The sequence below is a fragment of the Oncorhynchus nerka genome, linkage group LG9a, assembly GCF_034236695.1.
Source record: "Oncorhynchus nerka isolate Pitt River linkage group LG9a, Oner_Uvic_2.0, whole genome shotgun sequence".
NCBI lineage: Eukaryota > Metazoa > Chordata > Actinopteri > Salmoniformes > Salmonidae > Oncorhynchus > Oncorhynchus nerka.
The window spans coordinates 62,495,003-62,513,435 of NC_088404.1; the positions used below are offsets into that span (position 1 = coordinate 62,495,003).

The 18,433-nt window shown below is 40.0% G+C and overlaps 1 protein-coding gene across 1 annotated transcript in view; it reads left to right on the plus strand.

Moving 5' to 3' along the window:
- The window catches only part of tmem86a (transmembrane protein 86A), a 60,577-nt gene that overhangs the window by 17,810 nt on the left and 24,334 nt on the right, over positions 1–18,433 (plus strand). Inside the window, exon 2 of the mRNA XM_029668827.2 lies at positions 13,250–13,514. Within this exon, the coding sequence (XP_029524687.1) occupies positions 13,250–13,514 (265 nt within the window). The remainder of the gene's footprint in view (positions 1–13,249; positions 13,515–18,433) is intronic.

Genomic DNA, 18,433 nt, shown 5'->3' on the forward strand with positions numbered 1-18,433 from the left:
CTTAACACTTACAGCATACATTGACATTCTAGACGATTCTATGCTTTCAACAGTTTGGGAAAGGCCCTTTCCTGTTTCAACATGCACAAAACGAGGTCCATACAGAAATGGTTTGTCGAGATCGGTGTGGAAGAACTTGACTGGCCTGCACAGAACCCTGACCTCAACCCCATCGAACACCTTTGTGATGAATTGGAACACTGTTAAATAAAAGTTAAATAAAACATTTGAACGTAGACTGCAAGCCAGGCCTAATCGCCCAACATCAGTGCCCGATCTCACTAATGCTCTCGTGGCTGAATGGAAGCAAGTCCCCGCAGCAATGTTCCAACATCTAGTGGAAAGCCTTCCCAGAAGAGTGGAGGCTGTTATAGCAGCAAAGGGGGCACCAACTCTATATTAATGCCCATGATTTTGGAATGAGGTGTTCGAAGAGAAGGTGTTGACATACACTACATGACCAAAAGTATGTTCGCCTCACCTTTTATTTCTTACGGATATCTTTGCTAGCTGCAGCACAGGTCAGGGGTTGATTAAGCAAGGCTTTGTTGTTTCAGTTTGTTTTTAACCCCGTAGAGTCTATTGGCGCACCGGTGTGTCAATATAAGTTGCATAAAGAAATCCCCATCAGAATTTGTCAGTTTAAGCTAGAGATATCAGTTTTTTAGCATTGGATGCATCCACCGCATATGCCAGTGTTGCACTTCCACATCTGCGGTGATGGGTGGCAGAGCTAGAGCAGTGTTTGTCAGAACATGAGGCATCCCGAAACGTCTGTATCGTTTGTATCATCTTAATAATACGATGGTGTTCCCCATTTTGCTTTACGACCCCCATAACTGTCATGGGACTCTTCATATATTATATATTATATATATACACACACAGTGGGGCAAACTATTATTTAGTCAGCCACCAATTGTGCAAGTTCTCCCACTTAAAAAGATGAGAGAGGCCTGTAATTTTCATCATAGGTACACTTCAATTATGACAGACAAAATGAGATTTTTTTTCTCCAGAAAATCACATTGTAGGATTTTTAATGAATTTATTTGCAAATTATGGTGGAAAATAAGTATTTGGTCACCTACGTCAAGATTTCTGGCTCTCACAGACCTGTAACTTCTTCTTTAAGAGGCTCATCTGTCCTCCACTCATTACCTGTATTAATGGCACCTGTTTGAACTTGTTATCAGTATAAAAGACACCTGTCCACAACCTCAAACAGTCACACTCCAAACTCCACTATGGCCAAGACCAAAGAGCTGTCAAAGGACACCAGAAACAAAATTGTAGACCTGCACCAGGCTGGGAAGACTGAATCTGCAATAGGCAAGCAGCTTGGTTTGAAGAAATCAACTGTGAGAGCAATTATTAGGAAATGGAAGACATACAAGACCGCTGATAATCTTCCTCGATCTGGGGCTCCACGCAAGATCTCACCTCGTGGGGTCAAAATGATCACAAGAACGGTGAGCAAAAATCCCAGAACCACACGGGGGGACCTAGTGAATGACCTGCAGAGAGCTGGGACCAAAGTAACAAAGTCTACCATCAGTAACACACTACGCCGCCAGGGAATCAAATCCTGCAGTGCCAGACGTGTCCCCCTGCTTAAGCCAGTACATGTCCAGGCCCGTCTGATGTTTGCTAGAGAGCATTTGGATGATCCAGAAGAAGATTGGGAGAATGTCATATGGTCAGATGAAACCAAAATAGAACTTTTTGGTAAAAACTCAACTCGTTGTGTTTGGAGGACAAAGAATGCTGAGTTGCATCCAAAGAACACCATACCTACTATGAAGCATGGGGGTGGAAACATCATGCTTTGGGGCTGTTTTTCTGCAAAGTGACCAGGACGGCTGACCCGCGTAAAGGAAAGAATGAATGGGGCCATGTATCGTGAGATTTTGAGTGAAAACCTCCTTCCATCAGCAAGGGCATTGAAGATGAAACGTGGCTGGGTCTTTCAGCATGACAATGATCCCAAACACACCGCCCGGGCAACGAAGGAGTGGCTTCGTAAGAAGCATTTCAAGGTCCTGGAGTGGCCTAGCCAGTCTCCAGATCTCAACCCATAGAAAATCTTTGGAGGGAGTTGAAAGTCTGTGTTGCCCAGCAACAGCCCCAAAACATCACTGCTCTAGAGGAGATCTGCATGGAGGAATGGGCCAAAATACCAGCAACAGTGTGTGAAAACCTTGTGAAGACTTACAGAAAACGTTTGACCTCTGTCATTGCCAACAAAGGGTATATAACAAAGTATTGAGATAAACTTTTGTTATTGACCAAATACTTATTTTCCACCATAATCGGCAAATAAATTCATTAAAAATCTACAATGTGATTTTCTGGATTTTTTTTTCTAATTTTGTCTGTCATAGTTGAAGTGTACCTATGACGAAAATGACAGGCCTCTCTCATCTTTTTAAGTGGGAGAACTTGCACAATTGGTGGCTGACTAAATACTTTTTTGCCCCACTGTGTGTGTGTATATATATATATATATTTACACAGTGAGGGAAAAAAGTATTTGATCCCCTGCAGATTTTGTACGTTTGCCCACTGACAAAGAAATGATCAGTCTATAATTCTAATGGTAGGTTTATTTGAACAGTGAGAGACCAGAATAACAACAACAAAAAATCCAGAAATATGCATGCTAAAAATTGTATAAATTGATTTGCATTTTAATGAGGGATGGTGCCAATTTGGACTCATCAGACCAAAGGACAGATTTCTAATGTCCATTGCTCGTGTTTCTTGGCCCAAACAAATCTCTTCTTATTATTGGTGGTTTCTTTGCAGCAATTAGACCATGACGGTCTGATTCACACAGTCTCCTCTCAATAGTTGATGTTGAGATGTCTGTTACTGCAATTTCTGAGACTGGTAACTTTAATGAACTTATCCTCTGCAGCAGAGGTAACTCTGGGTCTTCCTTTCCTGTGACTGTCCTCATGAGAGCCAGTTTCGTCATAGCGCTTCATGTTTTTTTCTTGAAATTTAATGATGGACTTTCTATCGCAAGGCCATCAGATTGTTAAACAGCCACCACTAGCACAGAGAGGCGGCTGCCTACCTACAGACTTGATATCATTAGTCACTTTAATAATGCCTCTAAGAATGTTTACATATCTCGCATTACTCATCTCATATGTATACTACTGTTCAAAAGTTTGGGGTCACTTAGAAATGTCCTGGCTTTTGAAAGAAAAGCTAATTTTATGTCCATTAAAATAACATACAATTCATTAGAAATACAGTGTAGACATTGTTTAATGTTGTAAATGACTATTGTAGCTGGAAACGGATGAGTTTTATGGAATATCTACATAGGCGTACATAGGCCCATAATCAGCAACCATCACTCCTGTGTTCCAATGGCACGTTGTGTTAGCTAATCCAAGTTTATCATTTTAAAAGGCTAGAGTTAAGAGGCGACTCCGGTATGCTGGCCTTCTAGGCAGAGTTGCAAAGAAAAAGCCATATTTTGGACTGGCCAATAAAAATAAAAGATTAATATGGGAAAAAGAACACAGACACTGGACAGAGGAACTCTGCCTAGAAGGCCAGCATCCCGGATTCACCTCTTCACTGTTGACGTTGAGATTGGTGTTTTGCAGGAACTATTTAATGAAGGTGCCAGTTGAGGACTTGTGAGGCATCTGTTTCTCAAACTAGACACTCTAATGTTCTTGTCCTCTTGCTCAGTTGTGCATCGGGGCCTCCCACTCCTCTTTCTTTTCTGGTTAGAGACAGTTTGCGCTGTTAGTACACAGCGTACCAGATCTTCAGTTTCTTGGCAATTTCTCGCATGGAATAGCCTTCATTTCTCAGAACAAGACTTGACTGTCGAGTTTCAGAAGAAAGGTCTTTATTTTTGGCCATTTTGAGCCTGTAGTCGAACCCACAAATGCTGATGCTTAACTAGTCTAAAGAAGGCCAGTTTATTGCTTCTTTAATCTGCATAAGTTTTCAGCTGTGCTAACATAATTGCAAAAGGGTTTTCTAATGATCAATTAGCCTTTTAAACTTAATTAACACAACATGCCATTCGAACACAGGAGTGATGGTTGCTGATAATCGGCCTCTGTACTAGAGGTCGACCGTTTATGATTTTTCAACAACGATACTGATTATTGGAAGACCAAAATAAGCAGATACCGATTAATCGGACGATTTTTATTTATTTGTAATAATGACAATTACAACAATACTGAATGAACACTTATTTTAACTTAAAATAATACATAAATAAAATCAATTTAGCCTCAAATAAATAATGAAACATGTTCAATTTGGTTTAAATAATGCAAAAACAAAGTGTTGGAGAAGAAAGTAAAAGTGCAATATGTGCCATGGGAAACAGCTAACATCTATGTTCCTTGCTCAGAACATGAGAACATATGAAGGCTGGTGGTTCCTTTTAACGTGAGTCTTCAATATTCCCAGGTAAGAAGTTTTAGGTTGTAGTTATTATAGGAATTATAGGACTATTTCTCTCTATACCATTTGTATTTCATTAACCTTTGACTATTGGATGTTCTTATAGGCACTTTAGTATTGCCAGTGTAACAGTATAGCGTCCGTCCCTTTCCTCGCTCCTACCTGGGCTCGAACCAGGAACACAACGACAACAGCCACCCTGTTGCTCCACAAAAGCCGCGGCCCTTGCAGAACAAGGGGAACAACTACTCCATGTCTCAGAGCGAGTGACGTTTGAAACGCTATTAGCGCGCTCCCCACTAACTAGCTAGCTATTTCACATCAGTTACACGAGCCTAATCTCGGGAGTTGATGGGCTTGAAGTCATAAATAGCTGCTGGTAAACACACGAAAGTGCTGTTTGAAGGAATGCTTACGAGCCTGCTGGTGCCTACCATCGCTCAGTCAGACTGCTCCATCAAATCATAGACTTAGTTATAACATGATAACACACAGAAATATGAGCCTTAGGTCATTAATATGGTCGAATCCGGAAACTATCATCTCGAAAACAAATGTTTATTCTTTCAGTGAAATACGGAACCGTTCCGTAAGTCTAAATATTCCTGTTACATTGCACAACCTTCAATGTTATGTCACAATTGCGTAAAATTCTGGCAATTTAGACGGACCAAACTGTTGCATATACACTGACTCTGCGTGCAATGAACACAAGAGAAGTGACACAATTTCACCTGGTTAATATTGCCTGCTAACCTGGATTTATTTTAGCTAAATATGCAGGTTTAAAAATATATACTTCTGTGTATTGATTTTAAGAAAGGCATTGATGTTTATGGTTATTGGAGCAACGATACGGACCGCATCGATTATATGCAATGCAGCACACGCTAGATAAACTAGTAATATCATCAACCATGTGTAGTTAACTAGTGATTATGATTGATTGATTGTTTATTATAAGATAAGTTTAATGCTAGCTAGCAACTTACCTTGGCTTACTGCATTCGCATAACAGGCAGGCTCCTCGTGGAGTGCAATGAGGCAGGTGGTTAGAGCGTTGGATTAGTTAACTGTAAGGTTGCAAGATTGAATCCCCCGAGCTGACAAGGTAAAAATCTGTCGTTCTGCCCCTGAACGAGGCAGTTAGTTAACCCACCGTTCGTAGGCCGTCATTGAAAATAAGAATGTCTTCTTAACCGACTTGCCTAGTTAATTTTTTTTTGTAAATGATTTTTAAAAATTACAAGATCGGGCCAAATCGGTTTCCAAAAATACCGATTTTCGATTGTTATGAAAACTTGAAATCGGCCCTAATTAAATCGGCCATTCCGATTAATCGGTCGACCTTCAATCAGCTATTTCAATCTACAATAGTCATTTACAACATTAACAGTATTGTCTACTGTAACGGTTTTCTAGGTGTGAAGGAGAGTCGGACCAAAATGCAGCGTGTAGATTGCGATCCATGTTTAATCAAACAAACGTAAACACGAAATAACAAACACTACAAAACAATAAACGTAACGAAAACCGAAACCGCCTATACTTGTCTACTAACACAGCGACAGGAACAAAGACACTAAGGACAATCACCCACGACAAACTCAAAGAATATGGCTGCCTAAATATGGTTCCCAATCAGAGACAACGATAAACACCTGCCTCTGATTGAGAACCACTCCAGACAGCCATAGACTTTGCTAGATACCCCACTAAGCTACAATCCCAATACCAACACCAAAACCCCAAGACAAAACACACCACAATACAAAAACCCCATGCCACACCCTGGCCTGACCCAATACATGAAGATAAACACAAAATACTTCGACCAGGGCGTGACATCTACACTGTATTTCTGATCAATATGATGTTATTTCAATGGACAAAAAAATGTGCTTTTCTTTCAAGAAGATTTCTAAGTGACCCCAAACTTTTGAACGGTAGTGTATATACTGTATCCTTCACTATCTATTGCATCTTAGCCGCTCTGTCACTGCTCATCCATGTGTTATACTTATATATTCTCATCCCATTCCTTTACTAGATTGTGTTTATTAGGTTTTGTTGTGGAATTGTTAGATATTACCTGTTAGATATTGCTGCACTGTCGGATCTAGACGCGTAAGCATTTCGCTACACTAGCGATAACATCTGCTAACCATGTGTATGTGACCAATACAATTTGATTTGATCTGACCGTTGTTTCTCTTTGCTTATTTGAGCTGTTCTTGCCATAATATGGACTTTTACCAATAGCGTTATCTTCTGTATACCACCCCTACCTTGTCACAACACAACTGATTGGCTCAAACGCATTAAGAAGGAAAGAAATTCCACAAAATAACTTTTACCAAGGCACACCTGTTAATTGAAATGCATTTCAGGTGACTACCTGTCAGAGACGTGTGTATAGGTGGCAGGGAAGTCAGGCGCAGGAGAATCAAACTTAGTTGAATGGAGTTGTTTAACTGTCGTCAAGGGCGGCAGGGTAGCCTAGTGGTTAGAGCGTTGGACTAGTAACCGGAAGGTTGCAAGTTCAAACCCCCGAGCTGACAAGGTACAAATCTGTCGTTCTGCCCCTGAACAGGCAGTTAACCCGCTGTTCCTAGGCCGTCATTGAAAATAAGAATTTGTTCTTAACTGACTTGCCTGGTTAAATAAAGGTAAAATAAAAAAATAAAAAATAACGATTTTAAACAAAACATAACTCCAAAACTATGAATAATATAATACAAAGTGGGTAAGAGGACCTGTCGCGCACCAATACAAACACGAAATCTGAACAAACAATCTCTGACAAAGACATGAAGGGAAACCGAGGGTTAAATACATAACAGGTAATGAAAGGGATTGAAACCAGGTGTGTAGGAAGACAAGACAAAACCAATGGAAATGAAAAATGGATCAAGGATGGCTAGAAGATCGGTGCCGAGCACCGACCGAACAAGGAGAGGCATCGACGTCGTGACACTACCTAATGAAACTGGCTGAGAGAATGCCAAGAGTGTGCAAAGCTGTCATCAAGGCAAAGGGTGGCTACTTTGAAGTAGCTCAAATATTACATTTACTTTGATTTGTTTAAAACTGTTTAGTAAAAATAAAGAAAAACCGTGGAATGAGTAGATGTCAACTTTTGACTGGTACTGTATAGATATCTTTCCAGATTGTTTCATATACCAAAACTGACCTTTCTATCGTCCTTATTTTCTACCCCCCCCCCCTCTTTCTGTGAGAGGGGTGACAGACTGACTGAAGGTTGGGGGAGAAGTGTGAGAGAGAAGGCACCATTGTTTGGAAGCATCTTCCCCACTTCTGCTTTCATGTTCCGTGCAAGCACAAGTGGTTTGTGTCCGTCTGACTTTCACATGGGTCAGAGAGCACGTGAACATCAGGGTTAACAGCACACAGCACATTTCCTCCCTATTCTTTTACTATCTTTTGGTTCACCTGTCAAAACTGTCCGTGACACCTTATTCTCATGCCAATTGATAGAATCTACAGAGAAAATGCACATCCATTTTTTTATGAAAGATTTAATTGATTGATGTACAAAAACCTCAGCTGCCAAAACTGCTGACGGTTCCGCTTTTTTGCTTTGTCAGGACTAGAGGAAGACCAGAAATGCAATGCAACATAAAAAAAGACCCCAGAGTAAAAGGAGAACATTGATATACATTTGACCTGAAATAAGACTACAGTGTTCTGACTTTACAGATAACCCTTCTTCCTCACCCATTCTCCTCCCTCACCCCTCCAGCCTCACCCCTCCTCCATCCGTATCCCTGCAGTAGGGGCTGTGGCGGTCAGTGATTGTCAAGCAAATAACTGCCGGTCTCACGGTAATTGGGCGTTAATTAACATAAAAACATTTAGCATCTCCTGGCTTCAACACATAGCCTACAAGCCACTGATGCAGACCATTGGGACATCTACATTTAAAAAGTCTAATAAATCCATGTAATATAGCTTACACCTTCACAATAAATCCATTATTTAGACCGGTCTAAAGAAACATGTTGTCTATTTCAGAAGAACAGAATAGCATACTCTGAGTTGTCCTTACGTTAGGTCCTGATCTGGCTATGCCTTATGGCTAGTTCATTTAGCAGACAAGATATGCTTAGAATTCTGTGGCATTATTTTATATTATTAAGAATGCAATTGAACAAAGCTGAATAAAATAGAAAGGGTATTTTCTCCAAGCGATTTGAGGGAGTGCACACACGTGCCTGTTCTGTGTTGAGCGGTTAACAAAGAAACAGGTACTCCTATATACTTAATTTATAGTTATTAATGTAACTTTAGTTCTACAAACATCGGGCTATATCTTTAGATTTTTAAGCTTTTCATACTTGAGTTCCAAATATCTCTACCAGGTGTGAGTTGTTTTATGCACGTGATGTCAGAATGCACTCACTGTTCCAAAATGTGATTATTACGCACAGGACAGTTAACACGTGCAGCCTGCTAATTATCTATAGGCTATGTTTCAACGTGTCAATTTCAAATGATTTTCGAACAAGTATTTTCAAGCAACAGTTTGAATCCTAATTCACATAGAAGGAGGCCATTTTAGCGTTGCTGACCATTTAAGTTTGAGGCTTTACTGAGCCGGACAAACTTCTCTCTTTGAGGAGAGCCCACGCACTTCACCAACGCAGATCAAGTATGCAGATATTTGCGCTGTCTTGCACGAATTGGAAAATCTTCTGGCTGGCACTCGCATTGTCTTGTTGTTTTCCTTACAAATAATAATTATCTGTATATCGTGTTGTCGTTTCTACTGTAGGCGCATACAGTATGGAGCATAATGTATTTACAGTTTTATTCACATGTTTTCAAGTACTGGTGACAAATAATGCATTCCGATTATTGCATAGATTGTAATGGACACATATGATGTGTGTAAAATACTTTTTTGAAGTTTGTACTGATTATAATGAGCTAATTGCTAAGCTATTTGCCAGCTATGTGTATGTGTGGCGCCATGTTTGTTGACATTATACAATGCATTCTGGGTGTCACGTAAACATCTGCCAGACCAAACATCTCTCAGACCTGTGTGTACAAGCTGTGTAAAATTCACAATTTGACAAGCACTTGATGTTATAATGAGGTGAAGGAATGGTTCACTCATCTTTTGGGTAAACTTCAGGAAGTGAATGAAGGGAAGTGAATGATCGTAGACGACACACCCTCTTCAACATGCATACTATAATAGACCAAACTCATCATGTCTCATCTTATTATCTTTCGTTGATGCGAAAAAACAAACATGGTGGCGCGCACCACCTACCTATCATCGGATTACTTTCGATTTCTAGAAAGTGTTTTACTCAATTATTTTGATCAATGGTGAGCTCATCCATGATGTGATTAATTATAAATAGTAATATCTATTAGCTAATTCACATTGTAGTTTCTGTCAGCCGAGAGTTCTAAAAATATGATTGCTTGTGTTACGTCAATCTTTCCTCAGTTAGCGTTAGGACTACTGTAGCCTACATTTTCTGGTTTGGATGACTATGTTATGCTGTTGCTACTTCTGTGAAAGTCTGAACATTGCATCCAAAAATAAACTGGTCACATTCTGGACATAACTTTGTAAGGACTGTGTTTGTGCAAAATGTTTCTGTAAAAAAAAAAGTGTGGCCATCTCAAATGCTGATTGTTGCATCAATCAAAACTAGACTTTTTAAATAAGCGTTCTAATCACACCGGTTTGAGCGTAAGCTGCAGGGACCACTGTGGAATGTTTGTTGGTACATGTGAAAAGGATCATACATTGTCAGGTTGCATGATTCAACTCTAATGATCATTTGAAAAAAGTAACTTGAAAGGCATGAGCTCTGCTTTGTTTTTTTTGCTCAGGCTGTACACACTTCATCAGTCTCTCATTCAAAATTTGACAAGCAATTGATAATGCCTCAAATTTCCCAACGGCATCTCCTTTGTGTGGCCGTAATGCTCCTTAAAAAAATCCATGCCTTTTGCGGCTAGTGACAGTTGTGCGTTTGGGCTAAATATAATAATTATAATTCCCTTCTCCCTGAGTGCTGTGTGCTCCGAAGCACCTCTCACTCACATGGCTCTCCATCATGTGATCGGGTTTTTTCACATTCTTCCGATGTGTAAATTGAAGATATTGGAAGAACTGTCCACATTTTACTTTTTGTATATTAGGCTATTTCTGCCAAGCAGTTTCCGTACCAGGTGGTGTAGCATCCGCGTCATCTGTCCACTTCCGTATTGAGCGAGTCACTGGTACTTCCTGCTTTCGTTTCTGCTTGTAAGCAGAATCAGGAGGATAGAATTATGGTCAGATTTGCCAAATGGAGGGCAGGGGTAAGATTTGTATGCATCTCTGTGTGTGGAGTAAAGGTGGTCTAGGATTTTATTTCTCTGGTTGTACATGTGACTTGCTGGTAATAATTAGGTAAAACTGATTTAAGTTTGCCTGCATTAAAGTCTCCAACCACTAGGAGTGCTGCTTCTGGGTGAGCATTTTCTTCTTTACTTATGGCCTTATAGAGTTGGTTGAGAGTGGTCTTAGTGCCAGCTTTGTTCTGTGGTGGTAAATAGACAGCTGTGAATAATATAGATGTCAACTCTCTTGGTATATAGTGTGGGCTACAGCTTATCATAAGGTACTCTACCTCAGGTGAGCAATACCTTGAGACTTCTTTAATATTAAACATTGCGCACCAGCTGTTATTGACAAATAGACACCCACCCCCTCATCTTACCAGAGGTAGCGTCTCTGTTCTGCCGGTGCATGGAAAATCCCGCTAGCTCAATATTGTCTGTATCATTGTTAAGCCACATCTTGGTGAAACATAAGATGTTACAGTTTTTAATGTCCCGTTGGTAGGATAATCTTAATCGTATGTCATCAACTTTATTTTCCAATGATTGCACGTTAGCAAGAGGAACAGATGGCAGTGAGAGTTTACTCGCTTGCCTACAGATTCTCAGAAGGCTGCCCGATCTGTGGCCCCTTTTTCTGCGTCTTTTCTTCACGCAAATGGCGGGGGTCTGGGCCTGCTCCAGTGAAAGCAGGATATCCTTCTCGTCGGATTCGTTAAAGGAAAAAGTTTCTTCCAGTCCACGGTGAGTAATCGCTGTTCTGATTTCCAGAAGTTATTTTCGGTCATAAGGGACGGTAGCAGCAACATTATGTACACAGTAAGTAAAAAAATAAGTTATGCAAAAAAACTAACAAAATAGCACAATAGCACACCCATCAGACTATTCTTGATTTAATCTTGCCTTAGATATAATAAATGTGTGAAATTGGTTTTGATTTAGAATGTTCTATTATCATACACCTGTTTCGAAACGGGCAGGGTAAAAAATACATGTCATCTATGCACTTAAATAGCGAATGGGAGACACTTTGCCCGTGGTTAATTTTCATGCCAGTCAGGTAGGCAATACTCCTATGGTAAAGAGAAGTAATGTGCTTAATATTAGTAAAGTTGAGAAATAAATATAGTAGGCCTAGAAAGCTGATGGGATCCTCCTCTTTTTAATAGAGGCCATCACCCTCTTTACTCACGCAATTGCATAGCCTATAGAAATGTTGCGCAACATGAGCTCATGGCCTCATGTAGTGTTTGATTTTCGATAACATTTGCATTGATGTCAGAGTGTTTAGATGGACAGTAGCGTGCTGAATACCAGGCAGTTAGAACGTTTGGTAGGCTACTAACGACCATCATTAGCATCAGAGCTTGGAGAAGACTAAATACCATGACTACACGGCTACGTGGAATTTGACTGCCTTCATGACTCGTGACTGCAGGTGTTGCGGTTATACGGTCACCGTAACAGCCCTACCCTGCAGTTGCCCTCACCACCTCACCTCTGCAGTTTAGATTTTGACCCCTGCAAATGTACGACGCACTACACCAGATTCACAACAAAGCATGACCACATGACCTTTGACCTGTAGGAAGTGTTTACCAGTTATCAGCGAGCCATAGAAGAAAAGAGAGAGAGAAGAGGGCACTTCAGACAAGGAGGCTATACACACAGTGTATAGTCTGTTGTAACGTTATACTAGATTGTGCAGAATGACTGATCTACATGACCTTCCATACCAAATAACTACTCATTATGTGATAAAGATTAGCAATCATGTGCTTTGCCTTGCTTAAACTGATCCCTTCAAATGTGATGTTATTGTTCAGGAGAGTCGTTATTATTCAACCAAAAAATGTTCCTACATTTGTTGTTGATCTTCTCTAGGAATATTAGAGGAATTAGAGGAATTCCTTATTCCCAGTTCTTTGCAGTAGAATGTCATGATGATACTTGTACCTGACTTGTCTTTCTTAATTCCCCCTGAGGGGATGAATAGCGTTTCATTGAAATTACTCCCAATCGTCTGCTTTTGCTATGATTATGTTGAATTTGTCTTCACAACAACTGATTAACTGATTGATTAATGTGTAACAAACTGTGAACACTCACTCACTCACTCACTCACTCACTCACTGGCTGCATTCAAATACCTTTCTCCAGAAGTGTTCAGTCGTTCACTCCCCCTGCATTTAAAAGCATTGGATTGGTGCAGGCATGGCTGGAAAAAGTTTCCACCTTATTCCTTACACCAGTCTATTGGAGAATCTCCCCATTCCTAAATCCATGAGGGGGAGTGTACAGTACAGACGCACACTTCGGGACAAGGGTAGAGAACCAGATATAGCCAATCACTCACTCACTCGCGAGGGAATGCTATAGCTTCTCCTGCTCATTCACTCATTCACTTGGGTTTTATGTTGTGTTCCAGGTGAAGAGCGAAGGCCCTAAACTGGTGCCCTTCTTCAAGTCTACCTGTGTCTACTTCGTCCTGTGGCTACCAACCTCAAGCCCTTCTTGGTTCAGCGCCCTCATCAAGTGTCTACCCATCTTCTGCCTGTGGCTCTTCATGCTGGCCCACGGCTTCAGCTTCTTAGGTGCCCACTCCAGTGCTCGCAAGATCCTGGCCGGTCTCATCTTCTCTAGCCTGGGAGATGCCTTTCTCATCTGGCAGGAGGATGGCTACTTTAGCCACGGTGAGTGATACTGGTGGCACTCCTGCCTGACTAGATTTCAGACACCTGCCAGATCTCACAACCCCTGGATAGATGTTCAACTTACCAGCTAACCACATCACATGATAAAGCAATATGCCCGACTGCCGTCCAGTCGGCACACAACCATTGGTTGATCATGCAAGCAGCCAATAAGCGAACGGCCGCTAGGGGGCCCTGAGCAAAACAAAAAAAACAGATGGTAATTAATCAATATCTGATATACTGACAAGACACAATTTTCCGTACAACATAAACATCTAAAACTGGATATGGACCTACATAGCAGAAACTCACCGGAGGCGAGGGGGAAAGTTGAGACAGCCGAATGCGTACTAGACACACCACGTCATTTCAACGTGGACAATTTGGTCATATTTGGTTGAGCAGTTGATCAATGTTATCACTATGCTTTCAACCATCTAAAAGCACAACCCAATTCCAATGGAAAAACAATGTCAGATTTGTGTTTATTTATACAACTGTGCTTCATCTAATAGCACAACCAAATGGCCTGAATTGCTGTCCTTAGCATGCACACTTTCTATGAATACATATAACTTAGTAAGTGTAACCCCAAAATGTGGCCACTCATTTCAGGGTTGAATAAATACTGTTATATTAATTTTGTATGATAACCTTCACTTTATTGAAGTTATATTGAATTGCGTTTTCAACATTTGAAGGAGATGTATCTACTGCTTAGATAGTTCTGACTGTGCCACTGGCTTAGTCCTATTCTTTAACTTTGATTTCTGGTTGAGTTGGAGACGTGAATCCAACATTTAATTGGTCAAATCAAATCAAATGTATTTATATAGTCCTTCGTACATCAGCTGATATCTCAAAGTGCTGTACAGAAACCCAGCCTAAAACCCCAAACAGCAAGCAATGCAGGTGTAGAAGCACGGTGGCTAGGAAAAACTCCCTAGAAAGGCCAAAACCTAGGAAGAAACCTAGAGAGGAAGCAGGCTATGAGGGGTGGCCTGTCCTCTTCTGGCTGTGCCGGGTGGAGATTATAACAGAACATGGCCAAGAAGTTCAAATGTTCATAAATCACCAGCATGGTCAAATAATAATAATCACAGGCTGAACAGTTGAAACTGGAGCAGCAGCACAGCCAGGTGGACTGGGGACAGCAAAGAGTCATCATGTCAGGTAGTCCTGAGGCATAGTCCTAGGGCTCAGGTCCTCCGAGAGAGAAAAAGAAAGAGAGAATTAGAGAGAGCATACTTAAATTCACACAGGACACCGGATAGGACAGGAGAAGTACTCCAGATATAACAAACTGACCCTAGCCCCCCGACACCTAAACTACTGCAGCATAAATACTGGCGGTAAACAAGTTAATAGGCTATTTACTGTAATAAAATAATAGTTAATATACTATTTACTGTAATAAAATAATAGTTAATAGGCTATTTACTGTAATAAAATAATAGTTAATAGGCTATTTACTGTAATAAAATAATAGTTAATAGGCTATTTACTGTAATAAAATAATAGTTAATAGGCTATTTACTGTAATAAAATAATAGTTCATAGGCTATTTACTGTAATAAAATCATAGTTAATAGGCTATTTACTGTAATAAAATCATAGTTAATAGGCTATTTACTGTAATAAAATAATAGTTAATAGGCTATTTACTGTAATAAAATAATAGTTAATAGGCTATTTACTGTAATAAAATAATAGTTAATAGGCTATTTACTGTAATAAAATAATAGTTAATAGGCTATTTACTGTAATAAAATAATAGTTAATAGGCTATTTACTGTAATAAAATAATAGTTAATAGGCTATTTACTGTAATAAAATAATAGTTAATAGGCTATTTACTGTAATAAAATGTTGTATTGAATGTTGTATTGAAATGTGTTTCAATACAACATTTTCAACACAACCAAATATCAGCATTGAAAGGAGATATATCAACTACCTGGATAGTTCCATTTGTGATACTGGCGTAGTCCTATTTTTTAAGTTCGATTTTTGATTCAGATGGAGACGTCAACACAACATATCAATTTCTAAAGGGAGACTTTGGGATTTTGGCAATCGTGGATACCATTTTTATGCCTGCGTGCAGTTTGAAGGAAGTTGGTAGCTAGTGCATTATAGCGTTAGCATAATGACTGGAAGTCTATAGTATCTGCTAGCATGCAATACCCTGCTATGTATGGATAGTATGCATCCCCTTCAACTCAAGAATGGTCTACCATATAGCCAGTTATGCAGGGTTTAATGAATCTGCGGCCACCAGACAGATTTTGACAGCAATGCTAAAAAACCAAGAGAGGAATTACTAAAAACTCAGCCTAAGAAGAAAAACAATGCAACTGTCTTTTGCACTAAGTACACCAAGGCTTCGGAGAAAATTAAAGCAATCCTGAAAAAGCACGGGCATATTCTGCAATCAGACAAAAATTGCACAACTCTTCAAGGAACTCCCACTGGTGTTCTATATGCGTGGTCGCCATATTGGAGAGACCTGACCTGCCCCCTGAGCCCACTCAGACACTCTTGACACCTATCCCAAATGGGAACTACAAATGTGGCTCATGCACCCAGTGAAATAGCACTATAAAAACATATTTCTTCAGGCACCCACATACAGGTTGAAAAATCCCTGTTTGGGTTATCATCTCATGCAACACCAAGGGAGTAATCTATCTCATCACCTGTTCATGTGGAAAAGCCTACGTAGGACAAACAAAAGACAATTAAAACAACGCATAGCTGAACATCGCAGCTCAATCAGGTGTAAGAACATTGACTATCCAGTAGCAGCTCACTTTGTTGAAGCTAACCCTCCAATCTCCTCCCTCAAATAAACAGGAATTGAGCATGTTGCTCTACCAAGGAAAGGAGGTAACATTGAGATCCTACTACTAGAAAGGGAGGCTTACTGGATATCCTATCTAAAAACATTGACCCCTAGCGGTCTGAATATTGACTTTGGTCTCAGGTCCTTCTTATGAACAATTATTTATTTCATGAACAAGTCTTATAAATTGATATATTCTTTCTACAGCTTATTAGCGTACATCTAATATGTTCCCCCTGTTGATGATGCTCATGAAGTTGAACCAAAAGATTACCTGTAACAAATATGAAATGAAATACGAAACCATTAAATATGTGAAATTGAATTAAAGAATAATGTATGTACAATATTCAATTCTGTTTCTATATGATAACAATAGCCTAATATATTTAATATGCCATAAACAATTTTTATTTTATTTTTCAAGTTTCACTAATTCATTCGAATGAACTTAATCATTATGACACAACACTATTGTCATTGGTTGCACTAATTGCACTGTTTGCTTACATAACCTGGTTCAAGTATTCATGACATTTCCCTGAAGAAGGCACAGTGATGCCCAAACCTTGGTAAATACACATTAAATTACTGGGAGTTTATATGTGGAGTGTGTGACTTTCTTTATTTTGATAGTTTTCAGATGGCGACGTCAACACAACATATCAATTACTAAAGGGATACTTCGGGATTTTGGCAATCGTGGATACCATTTTTATGTCTCTGCGTGCAGATTGAAGGAAGTTGGTAGCTAGTGTATAATAGCATTAGCATAATGACTGGAAGTCTATAGTATTTGCTAGCATGCAAGCAGATACCATAGAATTCCATTCATTGCGCTAATGCTAGTTAGCATTGGGTTGCAAAACTACCTCTAACTGCCTTCATACTGGACATAGAGGGATAAAAATGGTATCCACAAGTTCATCTGGCTCTGGGGGAAGTAGATAAAGGGCATTTTGGCCACATTCCGGAAGTATCTCATTAACTTGTAGACATACTGGAATTAAATTTGAAATGAACCGAAGCCTATAAGTATTGTCTCTTTTTAGTTGAATCCTTGGTTAAATTGAAACAATAGCTGTTGATTACTTTTTGCAACTCCTATATAAAGTGGAAGTGGGAAATTCAAAAGAAATCAGCCAAGACCTCTGAAAGAAAATTATAGACCTCCACAAGTCTGGTTCATCCTTGGGAGCAATTTCCAAATGCCTGAAGGTACCACGTTCATCTGTACAAACAATAGTACGCAAGTATACACACCATGGGAACACTCAGCCGTCAGACTGCTCAGGAAGGAGATGCGTTCTGTATCCTAGAGATGAAAGTACTTTGGTGTGAAAAGTGCAAATCAATCTTAGAACAACAGCAAAGCACCTTGTGAAGATGCTGGAGGAAACAGGTACAAAAGTATCTATATCCACATTAAAGCGAGTTCTATATCAACATAACCTGAAAGGCTGCTCAGCAAGGAAGAAGCCACTGCTCCAAAACCGCCATAAAAAGCCAGACTACGGTTTGCAACTGCACATGGGGACGAAGATCATACTTTTTTGGGAAATGTCCTGTGGTCTGATGAAACAAAAATGAACTGTTCGGCCATAATGACCATTGTTATGCTTGGAGGAAAAAGGGGGAGGCTTGCAAGCCGAAGAACACCATCCCAACCGTGAAGCACAGGGGTGGCAGCATCATGTTGTTGGGGTGCTTTGCTGCAGGAGGGACTGGTGCACCTCACAAAATAGATGGCAACATGAGGCAGGAAAATTATGTGGATATATTGAAGCAACATCTCAAGACATCAGTCAGGAATTTAAAGCTTGGTCCCAAATGGATCTTCCAAATGGACAATGACCTCAAGCATACTTCCAAAGTTGTGGCAAAATGGCTTAAGGACAACAAAGTCAAGGTTTTGGAGTGGCCATCACAAAGCCCTGACCTCAATCCTGTAGAAAATTTGTGGACAGAACTGAAAAGGCGTGTGCAAGCAAGGAGGCCTACAAATCTGACTCATTTACACCAGCTCTGTCAGGAGGAATGGGCCAACATTCACCCAACTTATTGTGGAAAG